Source organism: Salminus brasiliensis, chromosome 3, assembly GCF_030463535.1.
Source record: "Salminus brasiliensis chromosome 3, fSalBra1.hap2, whole genome shotgun sequence".
NCBI lineage: Eukaryota > Metazoa > Chordata > Actinopteri > Characiformes > Bryconidae > Salminus > Salminus brasiliensis.
The window spans coordinates 29,314,589-29,332,499 of NC_132880.1; the positions used below are offsets into that span (position 1 = coordinate 29,314,589).

A 17,911-nucleotide genomic window follows, 5' to 3' on the forward strand; every position below is an offset into this window, starting at 1 on the left:
AAACACTTAAATTTTAAAACATTTTCATAGGAAACTGAAGGTATGTTTTTTGTAAGGTTATGATGTTAGGTTAGAAGAAGGAGGGGCGTCAGGTGCAGTCCTCCCAAGCTATAAAAAGCTTAATTTTTAATAGAACTACTGTTTATTGACATTTACATTTATGCATTTGGCCGATGCTCTTATCCAGAGTGACTTACATTTGACCCATGTTACACAGGTATGAGAATGTTAGTATTATGTTGCCCAAGGACTCTCACTGATGTAGCGTGTTGTGCTTGCTTGGCACAGTCTGCCACAGGCTAGGTGGTGTTGTTACCTCTATGCAACATCAACTGTAGTCAGCCAGGGTTGAATTGGGTGTAGAACAGCATCATTTTTGTATTTCAGCACACGGTCACCATAAAGATTGTTTTACGTGTTTTTGTGTGTGGATAGGAAAACTGTGGACAGCTCCGGAGCTGCTGCGGGACGAGAACAGGCAACCTTGTGGTACTCAGAAGGGAGACGTGTACAGCTTTGGCATCGTCCTACAAGAACTCGCCTTGCTGAAAGGAGTCTTCTACCTGGACAGCCCTCCGCTCAGCCCTAAAGGTTAGACAATCATACCAACCCAGGATTTTGCCAGGCAGAATACACATAATACTTGTAACGGTTCCCTAATCACTATTCCTTACATTGGAAAAAGGAAACGAAGAGCAGCTGTCCCTCAGCTGACTAAGAATGTTAATACAGGATGTGCTCCGACCATCAGCAAGAATTATAGGCTATTATAATACAGCTGACATATAAAACCCTCTCATTAAAAAGACCAATGACAATCTGAGAGGTTGTGGTGTAGAAAACACAGGCACTGCTCTACAGAGATGTGGAAAACTGATCTGGTAAAACGAGTCATCCTTCACCACATAATATAGATTAGATCCTAATATAGATATAATATAGATAATAGATTGAATAGGCATAGTTTATAGGGCAAAGTCATGGATACCCAACAGTATTCCTGTTAAGAAGCTAGAATGTGACAGGCGGAAGAATGTGTTCATTACACTGGTGAGAGGGATAGCGCAGAAAGAGAGACACACAGGCTGTTTATAAGACAATGTCTAAAAGGTTAATTACACCAACAGTTCCAGTTACATCCTTGTCTACACCACCTTCCTCTCATCTCACCTCTGTATCAACCTGTTCCCTTCTGCTTCTCCCCTGAGCTCCTCACCTCTGTGTGTGTGCTCGTGTGTGTGTGTGTGTGTGTGTCAGTAAGGTGTTCGGTAATGAGCTTCCGCTTTTATCCCCCTTATTTATATTCTTCCGCTGTCAGCAGGGCTGGGTCTGCTATACCTCTCACACACTTACAATTTGGCATTCTCACAGACACACACACGCATACATATATTGTAGCACAGGTGGCTGATGGGGAAAGTGAGAGAGAGAGAGAGAGAGAGAGAGAGAGAGACTAAAGACAAAAACAAAGAGAGAGAGCGACACTGGGCACAAACTAAGATAGAGTTAGAGAGTGACTAGGAGAAAGAAAGAGAGAGAAAAAGGGGAAGAGAGACACAAAGAACAGTAAGAGAAAGGAATAAAATGAGACTCAGAGAAGCAGAGAGAGGGAGAGACAAGAAAGAGAAAGTGAGAGGCACGGGATCAAGCATACACAAGAGACACATTTCTGGCACAGAGACAGGCGATGAATAGAACAGAGGGAGTTGCAGGCGGTAATGAAAGGATGCCACAAGAAGTGTAATGAAAGGTGAGGAGATGAACAGAGCAACACAGAAAGACTGAACAAGAGCAGGAGAGAGATAGAGAGCGAGAGAGAGAGAAAGGACAGTGTACACCACAAATTGAGTCATGTAGAGGGAAGATGAGGTGAAGCACAGATAAGAACATGAACAGATGAAGCAGAAAGGAAAAAGGCAGTGGCGTGCAGTTAAGTGGAGGGATGAGGTCAGATTATCAAAATCTCAGTTCACCATGTAAACAGTACTTAGTTAGAAACACCGACTCATTCATACAATGATGTAATAAGCCAATTGTGCGTCAGTAGTAAAATTCATAAAATCATGTAGATACAGGCCAGCAGCTTCAGATAATGTTCACCTCAACCATCAAAACAGGGAAAATATTTGGAGCGTGGCATAATTGTTAGTCCCTCTAGAACTGCTGATCTCCTGGGATTTTCAGACACAACAGTCTCTAGTGTTTACTCAGAACGGCTTTGCTGATGAGAGAGGTCAATGGCGAATGGCCAGACCAGTTAGAGCTAACAGAAAGACTATGGTAACTCAGATGATCACTTTGTACAGTTGTTAAGTTGAGCAGAATGCACAACATGTTGATCTTTGAGGCAGATGGGCCACAACAGCAAAAGGCCTCAGAAGAACAGAAAGCTGAGGCTGCAGTGGGCACATGAACAGTCATTCCTCGAATGCCACTTAATACGTTGGTACTGTTGCTGACCATGTGCATCCCTTCATAGCCACAATTGAATTCTTATAGCTGCTTCCGGCATGAAAATGCACTACACATGATAAAGTCACAAAGCAAAATTCACCTCAAACTGGTTTCAGTGGTCTTTCCGGTCACCAGCTCAGAATCCAATAGAACACCTCTGGGATGTGGTTGTACAGGATATTCGAAGCAAGACAATGCACATGATTTTTTAGTTTACGTACATTGGTCAGACATTATTCATGTTTTAATTTAATAATAAATTATGTACAACTTTGGTAAAGTAAATCCATTAATCAAGTCATCTCACAGCAGGCTTGCACCGTACTTCAGCCCTTAGACTGTCATTCATCACTGTACACTGTTGTACCAACATTTACGACACTGTGCCATACAGAGGGGAATTGGTTGGCATGGTTTGGATCTACGTGTCCTTTTAGGGGGGGGGGGGGTCACTTCAGCCCTTAGACTGTCATTCATCACTGTAAACTGTTGTACCAACATTAACTCAGACACAGTGCACTGCTCTGTTTTTCATCAGCCTCTGCAGTGTAAAGTATACAGTGTTAAATCAGCTTTAGGGAAAGTTAGATTGGACCTTTAGAAGTCACAGTTAACACTTGCAGCTGTAGTTTTATAATACGCTGTTAACTCACTGAAACTAGCAGAGAAATTCTGGAATCTTAAAGGTGCAGGCCAGAAAAAAGGCAGAAGCAGAGAATTAAATCTGTCAATACAGAATGTAAACCAATGTAAATGTCATGCATGACATGACTATGTAATTCACCAGGTATTACATAATTACAGTATAAATAGAAACATAGAAAACAGCTATAATAGCTTTAGACATCTGAGAGTTAACACCCACTCCCCTTAGGCCTACTTAACACTGTTCATATAATAAATAATAAAAAAAATTACCGTGATGGGAAAACTGATGTTTTGTGCTTGACAGGTGTAGTCTATAATTTGGCAATCCCTCATTGTTCACTGTGTGCAAATGTCTCTGTACATATTATTTAAAATAGGCCACTTAGTCATTCTGAAGAGACAATGCTTGACAGCACGGCTCTGCGCCTATGTGCCTGTATCTGACAGCACAAGAGATGTAATATCAAGTTTCTGTGCCTTTGACATATACATGATTATTATGGAGGAAGAACAGATTTGTAACAGTTCATTCAAACATGGCTATGGTTGCTCATGTAATATTTCCAGCTGTGTCATGAGCTCTCTCTCTCATCTCTCTCTCTCTCTCTCTCTCTGTTTGTATATCAGAGATTGTGGAGCGTGTTGCTGAAGGCCGGTGGCCGTATCTGCGTCCCCTGCTGTGCACACAGAGCCACAGCGAGGAGCTGGGTCAGCTGATGCAGCGCTGCTGGTCAGAGGATGTCAACGAGAGGCCAGATTTTCACCAGATCAAAGTGATGCTTCACAAGAATAACAGGTGCCACTGAACTGTCTGTCATTCTACAACCACAGTCACTCCAGAGCAGTGTGGTTCTCGACCCAAGAGCAACAAGATAATACTGTGGGGTCACAGGATGGTTAAAAAAAAAGTACATAGCTCTGTATTTACTTAAAAAAAACAAAAGCTAAACTAAAGGGTGGTTGTATAGGGGGGAATGGTACAGTTCTGATAGTCCAGCATTTATTAGATCAATAGGTTATTCATCATGCTGCAAAAACAAAGTTCAAAGATCATGAAAAAACTAATAATGTCATTTATACTTTTAAATGCCTATAGAGTACATATAAAAAGAAATATCAAGCAATCAAACATTATCTATATAGCACCTTTCATGAAAATCTAATTGACACTCATTGTTCAATTGAACATATTTTTTAAACTTTAAAATAGGTTTAAAAATGAATATTTCTAAAAAAAAAAATAATAACTTATAATATTAATACTAAGACCATAACATGTTCATAAAACACTACATAAAATCTAGACTGAATAATTTACGTTTAAAGTCAATATTTTCAGCTCGTCTCGCCTCTACTGGAAGGCTATTCCAGTGATTTGGAGGACAGTGGCTAAAAGCAGCGTCACCAAAAGTTTTTGTTCTTATTTGAGACACAACAAATATGGACGAACATCAAACATCAAAATAACAAATAAAACAAATAACAAATAAAAGAATTTTTAATAATTATGAAAAAAATATTCCTTTAATAGGCTTCGCTATGTTTCTGCTTTTTTAATGCTGTCATTAAGCTAATGGCTTGTTTAACTGAGCTAATGTACAAGCAGAAGTGTTGGTGGTGGAGTCAAAAAAGGAGAACTGGTTACAAAAAGAGCTTCAAAATGAAACAGAATATCTTACAGTAAGTTCTTAGGAACAGACAGTGTGAAAAAAATTTAGTTTACTTACAGAATTGATTGGCAATTGCGTGGAACAGACTGCATGTCAGGCTGACAGTACAGAATGTCCTCTGGTGATCAGCATGGGTTTTTATACAGTTCCAACAGAGGCATTTTAGGTAAGTGTTAATGTTGAAGAGCCATAGGCAAGGAGGTGTTTAGGGTTGACAGCAGACTTCCTAAAACCAGATGTCCCAGTTTCAAATTACATATAGGCACAACATCGTGATCTGGTATAAGTGCAAAAATAATGGTCAAATTATGATGAACAAAACAGCAGGTTGGGGGGTCCTGGTGTGCAGTGGTCAGTAATTACCATTTTTTTCTTTTTCTTTTTAGTTTATTGAGCAGGGGTATGAATTGAAATATGAATACATTGAGTATGTGTGTCTCCCCAAATGTTCTTTACACTCGTTGAGAAAATTACAAAAATGCCATACACAAAAAAACAAACACAAAATTCCCACCCCAACTCTCCCCCTATTCCTACTAGGTTGTAAAACTATTGGTCTGATGCAACATCAGTGATCTACTGATGTTATGGCTGTATGCTGTCCTTCAGCTAAACAGTTACGATCTGTTCACCTTAAAGATACAACTGACAGTGTAGAACTGACAGCTGTGCGTAGCCTCTTTGAAGCAGTGTAGCTCTTGAAAGGGTTAGAACCATTAACACACATTTGTCTCTTTCTTCAGAGACTTGGTCTTTAGTACACTGCCATTGAAGATCTTTCAATGAAAACGGTTTTAGGTTTTAGGAAATTAGCCCATTATAACCAGTCTATGACTCCTAACCTTTGAAGTATGCAGGTGTGCATGAAGTGCTTGTAAACCTTCACCTCACTGTAGATCACTAGATATCCAGGGAATGTATTGGAATACAACAGAAGTAGTTTTGATTGAAGTAGAAGAACTGCTTGAACAAGCTCCCCTTTCCATTGGTTTCAAATAGTAAAATGCTTTTGTACATTTGTGTATCTTGTGTATCTTGTGTTCAGTTCAGTCAAACCACAAAACAGTTTTTCCCTTGCTACATCATTCTAGCTCAGTTTACCTCATAATCATGACTATGGCATTAGTGAAATGTGTTATGTGTGCCTCCTGTGCTTCCCTCTCCCATAGCCCTGTTTCTGACCTTTCCCTCACACTGTCTGCAGAGGCTACGGCTCCAACATCCTGGATAACCTGCTGTCTCGCATGGAGCAATATGCTAATAACCTGGAGGAACTGGTAGAGGAGAGAACACAGGCTTACCACGAGGAAAAGCGCAAAGCTGAAGCTTTGCTCTATCAGATCCTACCTCAGTGAGTGCAGCCTGGCTTTTTCATCCACCTATTAGTTGTTGTTTTTTTATTGTGGTTTTGAGTGGCTGTTGAAGGGTCACTAGTGTGGGAAAGGGCTTTTAAACCCATATTTTGGGAATGGTGGTTCAGGACAATGGCCCCTATTTATCAAAGTTCTATGTACAGTCTAATCTGATCATAAACTGAATGCACATAAATTCCACTGACAGTTTTGTTATTCATCTTTGTGTATTCATACTCATAAATTATGCTCAGATGTGTCATACATTTGAGCATACTAGTTTATAAACTCTCAAATTTATAGTTTTTGAGTTTACAAATTCTCAATTTACTGTTAAATAATCAAAATGATCAATATCAACAATAATATCAGTAGCAGCAAAATAATAATTGTGTATGCCAATTCTTGTACTAAAGTGAATTGACAGATTTATGTGCACACTGTTAAAATACATGAATGCTGAGACTGTGAATATTACTTTAAAGACATGCTGCACTCTTGAAATAATAAATAACCACTGCTCAGAAAATACAAAAGTGCCAAGTGAAGTAGAAGGCATCTCGTATACTACAAAAATATAACTCCAACTACCAGTGGTGTAGGAGAATTATTAATAATTATGTCAACCTATCACATCATTCATGTATAAAATTAATAATTTCATAATCATTTCATAACCATTTAACATTTAGTTATTTCCAACTCTTATCATTTTAACACTTTAAGCTCTATTTAAGCTCTAGTCACCAGGGGGAACTGTGCACCTACTGCTCAGCCCCAAACTGTGCCTATGAATACATCCATTGGCTTATGAACTGCTGAATGGTTTCTTTTTATTGGCTCTCTATCTATGTATATTATATGTATATGAGGGCAAATAGGTTAATGAAGAATTTGTGTGTAAAATTAATCTGAGTGAAATACAGTGTCAGGGAGTATCAGGAAGGATCTCTGAGCATCTGAGCTAGCATTAATAAGTGGTAGTGGTGGGACATGGAAGTAAAACATTGTTTCCTATTATAAAAAAGTGTTGTCAGAGTGATGCTAGCTAGCGTGAGCATTCTCCTCCAAGCATAAATGCCAAAAAGGTGGTGGCCAGCCTTTGTCCTCCCACCACTGGTAGCAATGTATGTTGGAAAAAGTCCTGACCACCTTGTGGGTGGGAGCTGAATATTACTAAATTGGGGAAACAATTGGGTAAAAAGTCCTAGTTTGAACTTTGTATAAGTATGTGTGTGTCTGTGTGTGTATTACAGTTCAGTGGCAGAGCAGTTGAAAAGAGGAGAGACGGTGCAAGCTGAGGCCTTTGACTCCGTCACCATCTACTTCAGCGATATTGTGGGATTTACCGCCCTGTCAGCAGAGAGCACACCTATGCAGGTGACAGCTGACAAACATATTCAATAAGTGTGTCCTGAATTGACAGAGTAATTGTCAGGCAGAGCCACAGCAAAATGTGGAACATGTCAGGATTAGTTATAGTATTCACCATGTCAAGCTCTGTTAGGTGCTGGCTCCTGGCTAAAATTGTCTTTTCCCCTCAGGTGGTGACTTTACTGAATGACTTGTACACATGTTTTGATGCCATCATTGACAACTTTGACGTTTACAAGGTAATTAAGTGTTCCTCCAAATGCATGTCATCAGTGAGCTCTTACTGAAATCTCACCATAACTGAGCTGTAGACTGTCATAATACTGTAAAACAGTAAACAGATTTAATGCCAATAATAAAATAATCAGAGAAGATCATTTTAATTTGACAAAGGAAAGAAGAGGAAATGAGATAATGGGTTGCTGTAGACCTAAGGTGTGCATTTAAAGGCTAAAAAATAATATATATATATGAGAGCCTCAGGCTGACAGCACGCCGTTAAGTTTATTTGTCAGCCATGGACTGCAGTGTGTGTGTGGTGCCCTCAGGTGGAGACAATTGGTGATGCTTACATGGTGGTGTCAGGTCTACCTGTGCGGAACGGAAAGCTGCATGCCCGGGAGATAGCCCGCATGTCTCTGGCCCTGCTGGAAGCTGTCTACTCCTTCAGGATTCGCCATCGGCCTGATCTACAGCTGCGCCTTCGCATCGGCATCCACACCGGTGAGGAAACAGCAGTGGCAATTTTTCCCCCCTTACCCCAAATGCACCCTATCATGTTCCAGATTATCATTATAGGGAACTTCAAGACTTCAAGATGGATGATGTACTTTTTTCCAACTCATACAAGGTCAGAAACTGCATAAGCAAGTTTTTTAGAGGTACTTAAGAATTATTGGTGTATAAGCTTGTATCTTGTATCTGCTCCTAAACCGAAGAACAAAACTTCAGACACCAATCCTGTCTTAGCTTACTATCTTACATTACTGATATTGTGTGTTATCATAAAATAATCACAGCACAGTGGCAAATGTGAAAAAAGTAACACATTTGAGACAAGCGGTAAAAGTAACACATTTGATACAAGCGGTAAACTCATTCAAACATCAAAGCTCATAAAAGCTCATTGCTTGCTGATCTTTTATGACACATATAAAAGTAACACATTTGCCAAGTTAGCATGGTTAAAGTAGTCTTAAGGTGGTGTTCATAGGACACTTGTGTATGCATCAAAATCCATTTTCCGTTCATTTTAGTGAGATGTATGCTTTGATGGACAGTGGACACTAGCACATGGCAACATGTCTTTATTCAGCTGTCAATTAAAAAAGGTCATCAGGGTTGAGTTTTTGATAGAGCATAGTCCGACATGCGTATGTGTCAGGCAGTAGGAGATGGCGTGAGGCAGTGCTTCAGTGAGTCACAAACTCATTTACTTTCTTGAGCATATATCACGTTATAAAAACTGTAAAAGACAATGACAGGTTTGATTAAAATTGTCCTTTTTGCTGCCTTCACTGAAAAGATCAGCAATTATTTGCAGCTTTTGCTTATTTTTGCTTTTGCGCTGACATTGATCTCTGCCCACTAATACACCCAGCACAATAAATTTTTTAATGTATTTCAAAAATGAGAATGACACCTAAGGCAGTGTTTACATGGGCACTTCTATATGTGTCAAAATGCTCTATTTGCCGTTGATTGCAGTCAGAGTGAAGCAATGATGGATAGTAAACACCAGCATGGCAGCATGTCAACTTTAGTACAGTGCAGTCTGATGTAGCGATGCATCAGCCAAAAGAAGACATTGTGGGGTGGGGCTTTAGTCAGTCAAGGAGTTTCTAAACTAAATCGAGGACAAACTAATTACTGCTGTCAGCTCATATACAATGTGGTACAATCCAGCTATAAAGAGACTGACTGGTTTGTCTTTTTGCAGCCTTTGATGAAAAGATCCCCATTCATGCAAAGCAAAAACTGAACACACCTTTAAGAGAATTAAATTGTGCATGTTTAAACCATTGCCATGGAGAAACTGTAGCTTGTTAACATTCACACGGATACATGCCATCACCAGTTGCACACCATCACTGTTTACAACAATTCTGCTTAGATCCAAGTTAGAAAATGGATCTAAGGAAGCAATGATAACAGTCATAACATAGCACTGTTTTGGTCATCAACCTTCTCCCTGGATATCTGCCTCCAGGTCCTCATCAACCCTACCTGATCCTTCTAATGACTGCTTTCTGTCCTTGATTTATTGAAGGAAGTGTACTAGATTTAGAATGGGGATGAAACTTGCAGGGGATGAAACCTGATTAGTTATGGGAAGTGTTAAGTGAACTTGACCACTCATCTATGTGTGTGTAAGTGTTATAATAGAAAAGATAGGAATATAAACCTGTATGTGTGTGTGTGTGTGTGTGTGTGCATCTGCATCCCCAGGCCCTGTGTGTGCTGGTGTTGTTGGACTGAAGATGCCTAGGTATTGTTTGTTTGGTGACACAGTGAACACAGCCTCGCGCATGGAATCAAATGGAGAAGGTAATGTACCTCCATCGTCCAGACAGAGTCATTTCTGTGTGGATTACTTCTGTTATGGCAGTGTTGTTTTGACATGGAATTCATGATGGAACTGATGAAAATTCAGCTAAAAATGGGGAAAACGGTTGGTAATATTATCTATCGGCAGCGTGTCATGCAACAAACATCATTTTACATTATTTCTCAGTTGTAGCTCAAAGAAACTAAGAAAGAAATTGAAGCAATTATTGTTTTTATGAAACTATTGTTTAGATACTGTGTTTAATAATAGGTAGAACAGTATCATTTAAATAGAAGAACAATTCTATTGAAAAGTAAAGGCAGTGCTGCTATTTAAAACCGTGACAAGTTCTTTAGATCAGTGAAAAACATTTTGTAAATGGTTCTTTTATGGAACCTAAAAAAATGTTTTATTAATTGCATCAAAGAGGGTTCCACCATTGTTATTATTGAGTCAAAGAGCCTCTTTTCAGTGCTTATACAGTAGAACCTACAGTAAATACAGTAGTTGTTTTTAGAATAGAATTTAATATACAATATTATTGCAAATAAAGGAAACCACTAACATTTTGGAAGGATTAAATGGCACTTTAAAGGTATGAAATGCTAATGTTGTTAAATTCAACAGAACAAGAAGTTCTGAACCGTTTTTGTAGCTCTTATCAATGCCAGTTTGGCTGACAGCAGTTTTCACGCAGGGCAGGCTATGAGAAGAAATTATAGCACTCAGCTATGCAAAGTGCGAGCACTAAATTCCCAACCAGTGTTGGAGTGCCAGCACATTGGTGAGGCTCTCGTATTTGCATTTGCACAGAAGCAGAACAGCTTGTCGCTTCTGTCATTTGGGTGTACTCTGGTTTAGAGCTAAACATGCTTATATCAGTGTTATTGTCTGGTCTTCCGGTAGCGCTGAAGATCCACGTGTCGGAGGCCACACGTGCGGTACTACAGGAGTTCAACTGCTTCCAGCTGGAGCTGAGAGGAGACATAGAAATGAAAGGCAAAGGGAGGATGAGGACCTATTGGCTTCTGGGAGAAAGCACCTCCAACCATGCCTGAATGGAACAGAGGAAGAACCAAGCAAATTAAGCTCTGTCTCTGAGAGAAGGGGAGCCAGTGAGATATATAAAATCATGTAGCAGAAACGTTCAGAGCCTTGAATGAAGAGGGCCGAGAAATACAGTGAAGAAACAGCAGGATGAGCCTCAGAGGTTTCAGGACATCGTGTTTCAGTGCTCCTGTAAGCGCGAGAGTCAAGATGGCTCTGCTTAATTTGGGACAAACTAAAAATGTCATGATAGGAAAAACCATGGAACGTGAAGGATTGACTTTTCCACAAGGCTGTAGTTGATGTTTGAGGACGGTGCCATCTAGTGGTGAGACACTGTACGTGTCTTTTCATGACTGAACAGTTTATTAGAGTAGCTAATACTTCTACTTTTTAGCTACATTTTTCTGTAGCTTCACTTTGTGTAAAGACAAATATGGTGTTTTATGTTTTTCCCTGCAAATGAATAGTCTTCTCTACATTACTATTCAGTACTTCCTAAAGTATTACAGTATGTAAACCAAAAGACAGCAGAACCATCAGCTCCATCTGCTCCTTAAGTACATAAAGGCCCTTGTCTAGGATGAAATGGCCAGTCAGTGTCAATGCCTACTAATGCAAAGATGCAGCAGTGACAGATACAAAGGATCCAGCAATTCTTCATTGTGATACTCAAAATATGAGTATGGTATACAGGGGGTAGAAATAATGGAAACATTTCATATTTCAAAGAGACTAAGTATATATTGAAAAGCAATATCCAAGTCTGGTTCTAACTACTGATAACACACACAGTGCTGAGCAAAAGTCCTAGGTAGCCTAAGAAACCCGATTAAAGCTATATATCTCAGCAGAAAGCGTCTTTTTGCTTGAAAAATGCAACATTAGGGCAAGTAGACATAAAGTCTGTGGTCAGTGGTCAAAACGTGATGTTGGTCACAGAACAGGATGACCTGATTTACCTGATTAGATAAACTAGGTTTTGGGTGGGAACTGGAAATACTGGCCTTGCTCCAGGAGAGCATTAAGCTAACACACTCACACACACCTAATCACAATGTTCTAGCGTAAGCAGTTTTTGAACAAGTTAACACTTACTGTGCAGATAAATAGATTTTTGCCCAGCACTGCATAAATAGTGTGTTATCAGAATAAAGAAAGCTTCCAGGACGTACACTTTAGTGTTTGAATTTCTAAAGCAATAGGAGGCACCTAACAAGCTGTAAAAGAGATTATTTCCCCGATCGAGGGGTAGGAGGACAGGTCAGAGGGTAAGTACAAAACAAACCCCGAAAGGTAAGCCTGCCAGAATGAAAATATCATCCTTGATCTGGGATCTGCAAAAGTGCAGTTTTCTAATTATGGATGATATTAATAATATAGTTACTATTTGGAACTTTTGTAGACAATGGTTATTACACACAGAGACACACACAGACAGATCCAAGTGGGGCAGATCGCTTAATTTTTTCCAAGTCCAATCCTGACATGAGTAGACGTAAAAGGTCTGTGACTCAATGAGTGTTGTATAGCAATATGTTACAAATGTGTTTCAGCTACAGAACAAGCTTCAATTGAATGACATCCGCTTTATTGCTAAAGATCCAACAAAGTTTCTTTAATTCCAGTGAAATTACAATGAGTTAATTTTTATCATCATATTACATTGAAAACATTCTTCCTGAAGAATCGTCCAGGATCCTATAAAAACGGGTTCACAGATTTGTTGCAAACAGAGGTGGAAGAAGTACTGGGAAACGGTATTATAGTAAAAGTATGGATACTCAATTAAACTATTACTCAGTTAGAGTCAGTAAACCTGGTCAGCAAGACAAGTGTTCAAAAATAAGACTTAAAGGGGCATTCCTGCCTAAAACTAGCATTTACTGTTCTTTTTCATGTTATTCAAACAATGCTTCTCTAAACCTCTTTGGTTTCACAGAATTCATGTTTGTATCGTCTTTATGTTTCAGTGAAGTTTCAGTGTTCTTGTACTACAGTTCCCAGCATGCATTGCAAGGTGTGTCTTATATACAACCACTGGAAATCCCTCTGAGAGAGTTAAAGACACTAACTGATTTAGAAGCTACTAAAATACAGACGTCATCTGTCTCACAGTAACATTAGCTAGCCGGAGCTAATGGGAATGTTTTAATGAAAAAATGTCAAATTACTCGCCCCTAAAGCACTTGTAGCTTCTTAAAAGCTCCTCCCACCCTCAAGATACATCAGCCGAAGGGAATTGTATTTGACTTTAAACCAGAAAATCCCACTACTGCAGAACCACTGTACTAGGCGAGAAGGCAATAGATGTTTACAACAGATGTAGCAATGGATACGTTTTTCATTTTGACCAGAGTGCCCCTTTAAGTTATATATTTTTCACCCCTTGTTGCAAGGCCTGTTGCTCTCAAGGCAAAAGGGTGCCTAATATCCTACACTGTATGGTAAAAAAGGTATTGGGACACTTCTTAATCTTTGAATTCAGGTGTTTTCATTCAGTCCCATTGCCACGGGTGGATGAAATCAAGCATCTAGCCATGCAGTCTGCCTTTACACACATTAGTGAAAGAATGGGTGGTTTTAAGAGCTCACTGGATTCCAGTAATAGGTGGCAACAAGTCCATTGGTAAAATTTCCTCCCTCCTAGATATTCAACGATCAGCTGTGAGTGGTACTATTAAAAAGTGGAAGATTTTGGAACCACAGCCACAAGTGGCAGACCATGTAAACTTACAGAGTGGGGTCGCTGAGTGCGGTTGCCAGCACTCCATAACTTTCCAGTTAGTTCCACACCTTCTGTTAGAGCTGCAAAGGGGGGCACTCCATTTTAAAGCCTATGGATTTTGAATGGGACGTCATAAACTCCTGTAGGTGTAATGTGTAATACTTTTACCCATATGGTATATATTCACCCCCATTGCCATTGCCATATTTCCACTATTTTGTCTACCTCCTGTATATTCATGTTATATTTGATGTATACAAAATGTAGTACACAGGCTGAATGTTGAAGCAAACATGGGAAAAATGTGACTTTTTATGTGATATGGATTATATGTGATAAGAGAGTTGTTTGCCACATGTACAGACCAACTACAATACATAAGAGTGTAAAAAAAAGGATAGTTTTGTTAGCTGTACTCTCTGCAACCCTGAGTGCCTCCATTAACTGTAACCAGCATAGATGATATAGGTGAAGCTGAATCACAGCAACTATAAAGCCAAGTAAAATAGCATTAGTAATAGTAGTGTGTCATTTATGCTTATTGTCAACCCAAGCTCCATTTGCAGATTGCAGAGAGAGTCTCTCTGGAGCTACTTGGAATGAAGTGCCTTGTTCAAGGGCACCATAGCAGTAGCAGGATGCTTTATCTGTGGGTCAAACTTATGAAGATCAACATACAGTTGCGGTCTGAAGTTTACACACTCTTATCGAGGACAGTGTCACAGCTACCAGAAGTAGTCAATCATGATCACTAACTAATAAGGTCTCTAACTTAACAGAGATTTTGTAATTTATGGACCGCAAAATATTCTATGTAGGTGTATAAAGATGTAAACTGTACCTTTATTTGGCTCCAGGACAAAAAACGGTCAAAGAAATCCCAGTATTGCTTTGGCATCCATGTCAACAATGAATGTGTGTAAACTTCTGATCACAGCTGTGGATCAGATATTGCCAAAACTTGTCACCAGCTGTAGATTTAGTAATAATCGTAGCTGAATCACACACAAGATAAAAAGCTGTGTTTTGACATCTGGATCACGCTTTACATAGTAATTTGAAAGAGAGCAAGGTGATTAATGTGGTAAAGGTATATAAATGTCCCTTGCCTGTGTTCACTGACCATTGAGTTCTCCTCTATTCTTTGCCACAGGGTTTCTGAACTAGATAACAACCAGCTAGTGTATGTGAATTATTGCTAGTGTGCCAATAATATGAGTAGCTTCCACTCTGAATATCTCCCACCTGCTAACAATGACTAGCCTTTTAAAACACAAAGCATTTTTTCCTAGATTGTGAAGAGTACATTGCCCTGTCCATGCAACAAATGTGTTTTTGGTGACTGGACAAGCTTGCCAGCAAAAAGCACATAGCCCACAAGCTCATTAACCTTTCGAGATCTTGCATCCTCAAATGGGGACATTACACTTCTGCTTCTTTGCACCATGATACTTGATTTTTTTTTTTTCAACTTTGACTCTTTGGCCTGAGGACATTGTTTTTTGCTAAAACAACTTCCTGTACAAAGACTTGTTAGGTCCTACTAATCCCAAACAGGAGAAATTAAAAGTGCACACCAAGCAAAAGTCCGGGTCTCAGGAGGTTAACTGTTCTAGTCTTCAGAGTCACTACTGGAACTAAGGGCACTGCATTCACGAGTCCGCACTCAGGGCCAATTCTGGGCTCGTTTGGCGGAGGGGCTAATTATTGCTGGTTCATAGCATTTCATGACATCACAGTGCAAATGAGAAGCCGTTTTTGTAGGAGACGGTTTTTAGCCATGCAGGTGATAAGTCGAAGGAATCGTGCAAAAAGTGAACAAATCCCGCAAACCCCACACACAGCAGACTGCATCTGAAGCGAACCCCAGACCTGTAGGGCTATGAATGTAGTAAAATGAATAAATATAGGCATTTCAGTGCAGTAGTCCACCATCGCAGAAACATTTTGCATTCAATAAATATTGCAACAAATATATAGCTCTCCAATGCCAATATATGTTGTAAGCAACTATCTGTTGAGGCTGATATGATTCCAATCTTATTGCGGGCAATGTACTATATCTTTTTATGCTAACTCTTAAGTTAGTTAATGGATGGTGTATTAGCTTATGGCTAGTGGGTTAGCATTTAAGACCAGTGTGTGACACTCCAATAAGCTCCAACAAGATGAAACTGAAACATTAAAAATATTAGGCACATTTTTAACCACTCCTTATTTTTGTAGGTATTGAAGAATTAAGACACCATTAGACTGTATTCATTTAGATGAATTACATGCTGAATTTGTGAGTCGTTACACCTCTACAGTCCGTCCAAACAGTGTAACTTTTCAAATCTACAACACAAATACAGCTCCGGAAAATATTAAGAGACCACCCTACATTATCAGTTACTGTGATTTTACTATTTATAGGCAATTTGTTTAGGGAAATGAACATTTGTGTTGTATTTCATAAACCATGGACAACATTTTTCCTAAATTCCAAATAAATAAAATAAATATATTTGCTATTTAGAGCATTTATTTGCAGAAATGACAACTGCTCAAAAACAACTGCTCAAATAATCCAATAATTATAATGCAAAGAAGTTATTACTCAGATTTAAACAACACAGTACTAATATTTGAACTTTGAGAGCATGTAAAAATCACTATAGTGAAATAACCTTGACTGCCAATCACAGCTTTCATGTCTCGGCAGGCTCTCCACTAGTCTCTCACATTGCTGTTGGGTGGCTTTATGCCATTCATAGTCTGCAAATTCAGCTAACTCAGCTTTGTGTGATGAAATGGCTTCCATACATGTAGAGATGCAAATTTAAGAAAAAAACTTGTGTGGTCTCTTAATTTTTGTCCAGAGCTGTGTCTCTAAATGTGCATATTTGCACAAAAATGAGGTACTTTTCTCATGAGATTGAAAGGCATCTTTTTCTGTAAAGCTTGTCCAACCTATCAACAGTAGCTATACAAGAACGCATTTGTGGGCGGAGCATTAGTAGGTCAATGTCAAGTGTCTTCGGTTGCGTTCAGATCCACATACCATACCTGCTTTAGAGCATGCAGCTTTGGACACAGCCCTGGTCAAAGGCCTAAGAACAGTCTGAGAGTGTGGAAAAGAAGGCCTGTGCCATCTGCTGTTTTGGCATACGTCTCAATGGCAGTGAGAGGACACCAGTGAAATCAAAGTTAGTACAGAACAAGTTGATCCACTTGCAAACCCATGGGCTGCATACAGTAGAGCAGTAGATACTGTATATTGTGCTGTTGTAGTTCTATGATGGAAGCTCAGGTAAACACGCCTGTAGGCCCCTCTGAAAAGAATACACATTGTGTGAATTTCTAACAGCCCACAAGAACCCTGCGAAGACATGGCACCTGTTAAACTGTAGCAACTCACCACATGAACAGATATTGTGTGGTGTGAAAAGGCTTTTTTTAGTGGAAGATGTTCAAGAAGCAGTGTTTTCCCCTTTGGGAAGGGCTTGAATGATCGTTGTGTTATTTTATATTAGTTGTTATAAAATTGTGATTTTTTTGCAAATCAAATACGTACAGTTCTATGTTACTGATGAGTGTTTATGTATTTTTTTGGTGTGAGTGGGCTCTAAAGTCATGTAAAACAATAAATTGTAAATACCAGTCTGACAGTCTTGCAGTGTGATACTTACTTAATACAAAATACAGCATACTTACTTAATACAAAACATTAAATGTACTTATTGGACTACACACTTTAAAAGTGCCTAGTTTTTAAAACATACAGTCCATAAAATTGACAGTTTTTGAAGTCATTGTTAAAATATAGATATAAGACAGATATATGATAAAAGACAGTTTAGGCCCACCCACACACACATAGAAGTTAAAAGACGTTTCTGCTTAAACAGAATGAGGCTTAATACAGGGCGACCAATCAGAGCAAAGCTATATATTAGTCGTAATGGCATGGTAGCCAAGAACAATAGACTCTTTAGAAGATGAGAAACTGTGGTGTATTTTTTTTTTTTTTGAGGCCCCTGTCTGTCACGGTTTGTCAAACTTGGAGACAGAGGCAGACATAAGTATCGCTGGATACTTTTAATACAAG

The 17,911-nt window shown here is 39.2% G+C and overlaps 1 protein-coding gene across 1 annotated transcript in view; it reads left to right on the top strand.

Moving 5' to 3' along the window:
• Positions 1-17,458, top strand: part of npr1a (natriuretic peptide receptor 1a) — a 105,346-nt gene extending 87,888 nt beyond the window's left edge. Inside the window, exons 15-22 of the mRNA XM_072675847.1 lie at positions 436-591; positions 3,730-3,898; positions 5,977-6,123; positions 7,381-7,504; positions 7,669-7,737; positions 8,047-8,221; positions 9,947-10,045; positions 10,953-17,458. Coding sequence (XP_072531948.1) covers positions 436-591; positions 3,730-3,898; positions 5,977-6,123; positions 7,381-7,504; positions 7,669-7,737; positions 8,047-8,221; positions 9,947-10,045; positions 10,953-11,104 — 1,091 coding nt within the window. The 3' untranslated portion in view covers positions 11,105-17,458. The remainder of the gene's footprint in view (positions 1-435; positions 592-3,729; positions 3,899-5,976; positions 6,124-7,380; positions 7,505-7,668; positions 7,738-8,046; positions 8,222-9,946; positions 10,046-10,952) is intronic.
• The last annotated feature ends 453 nt before the right edge of the window (positions 17,459-17,911 follow it).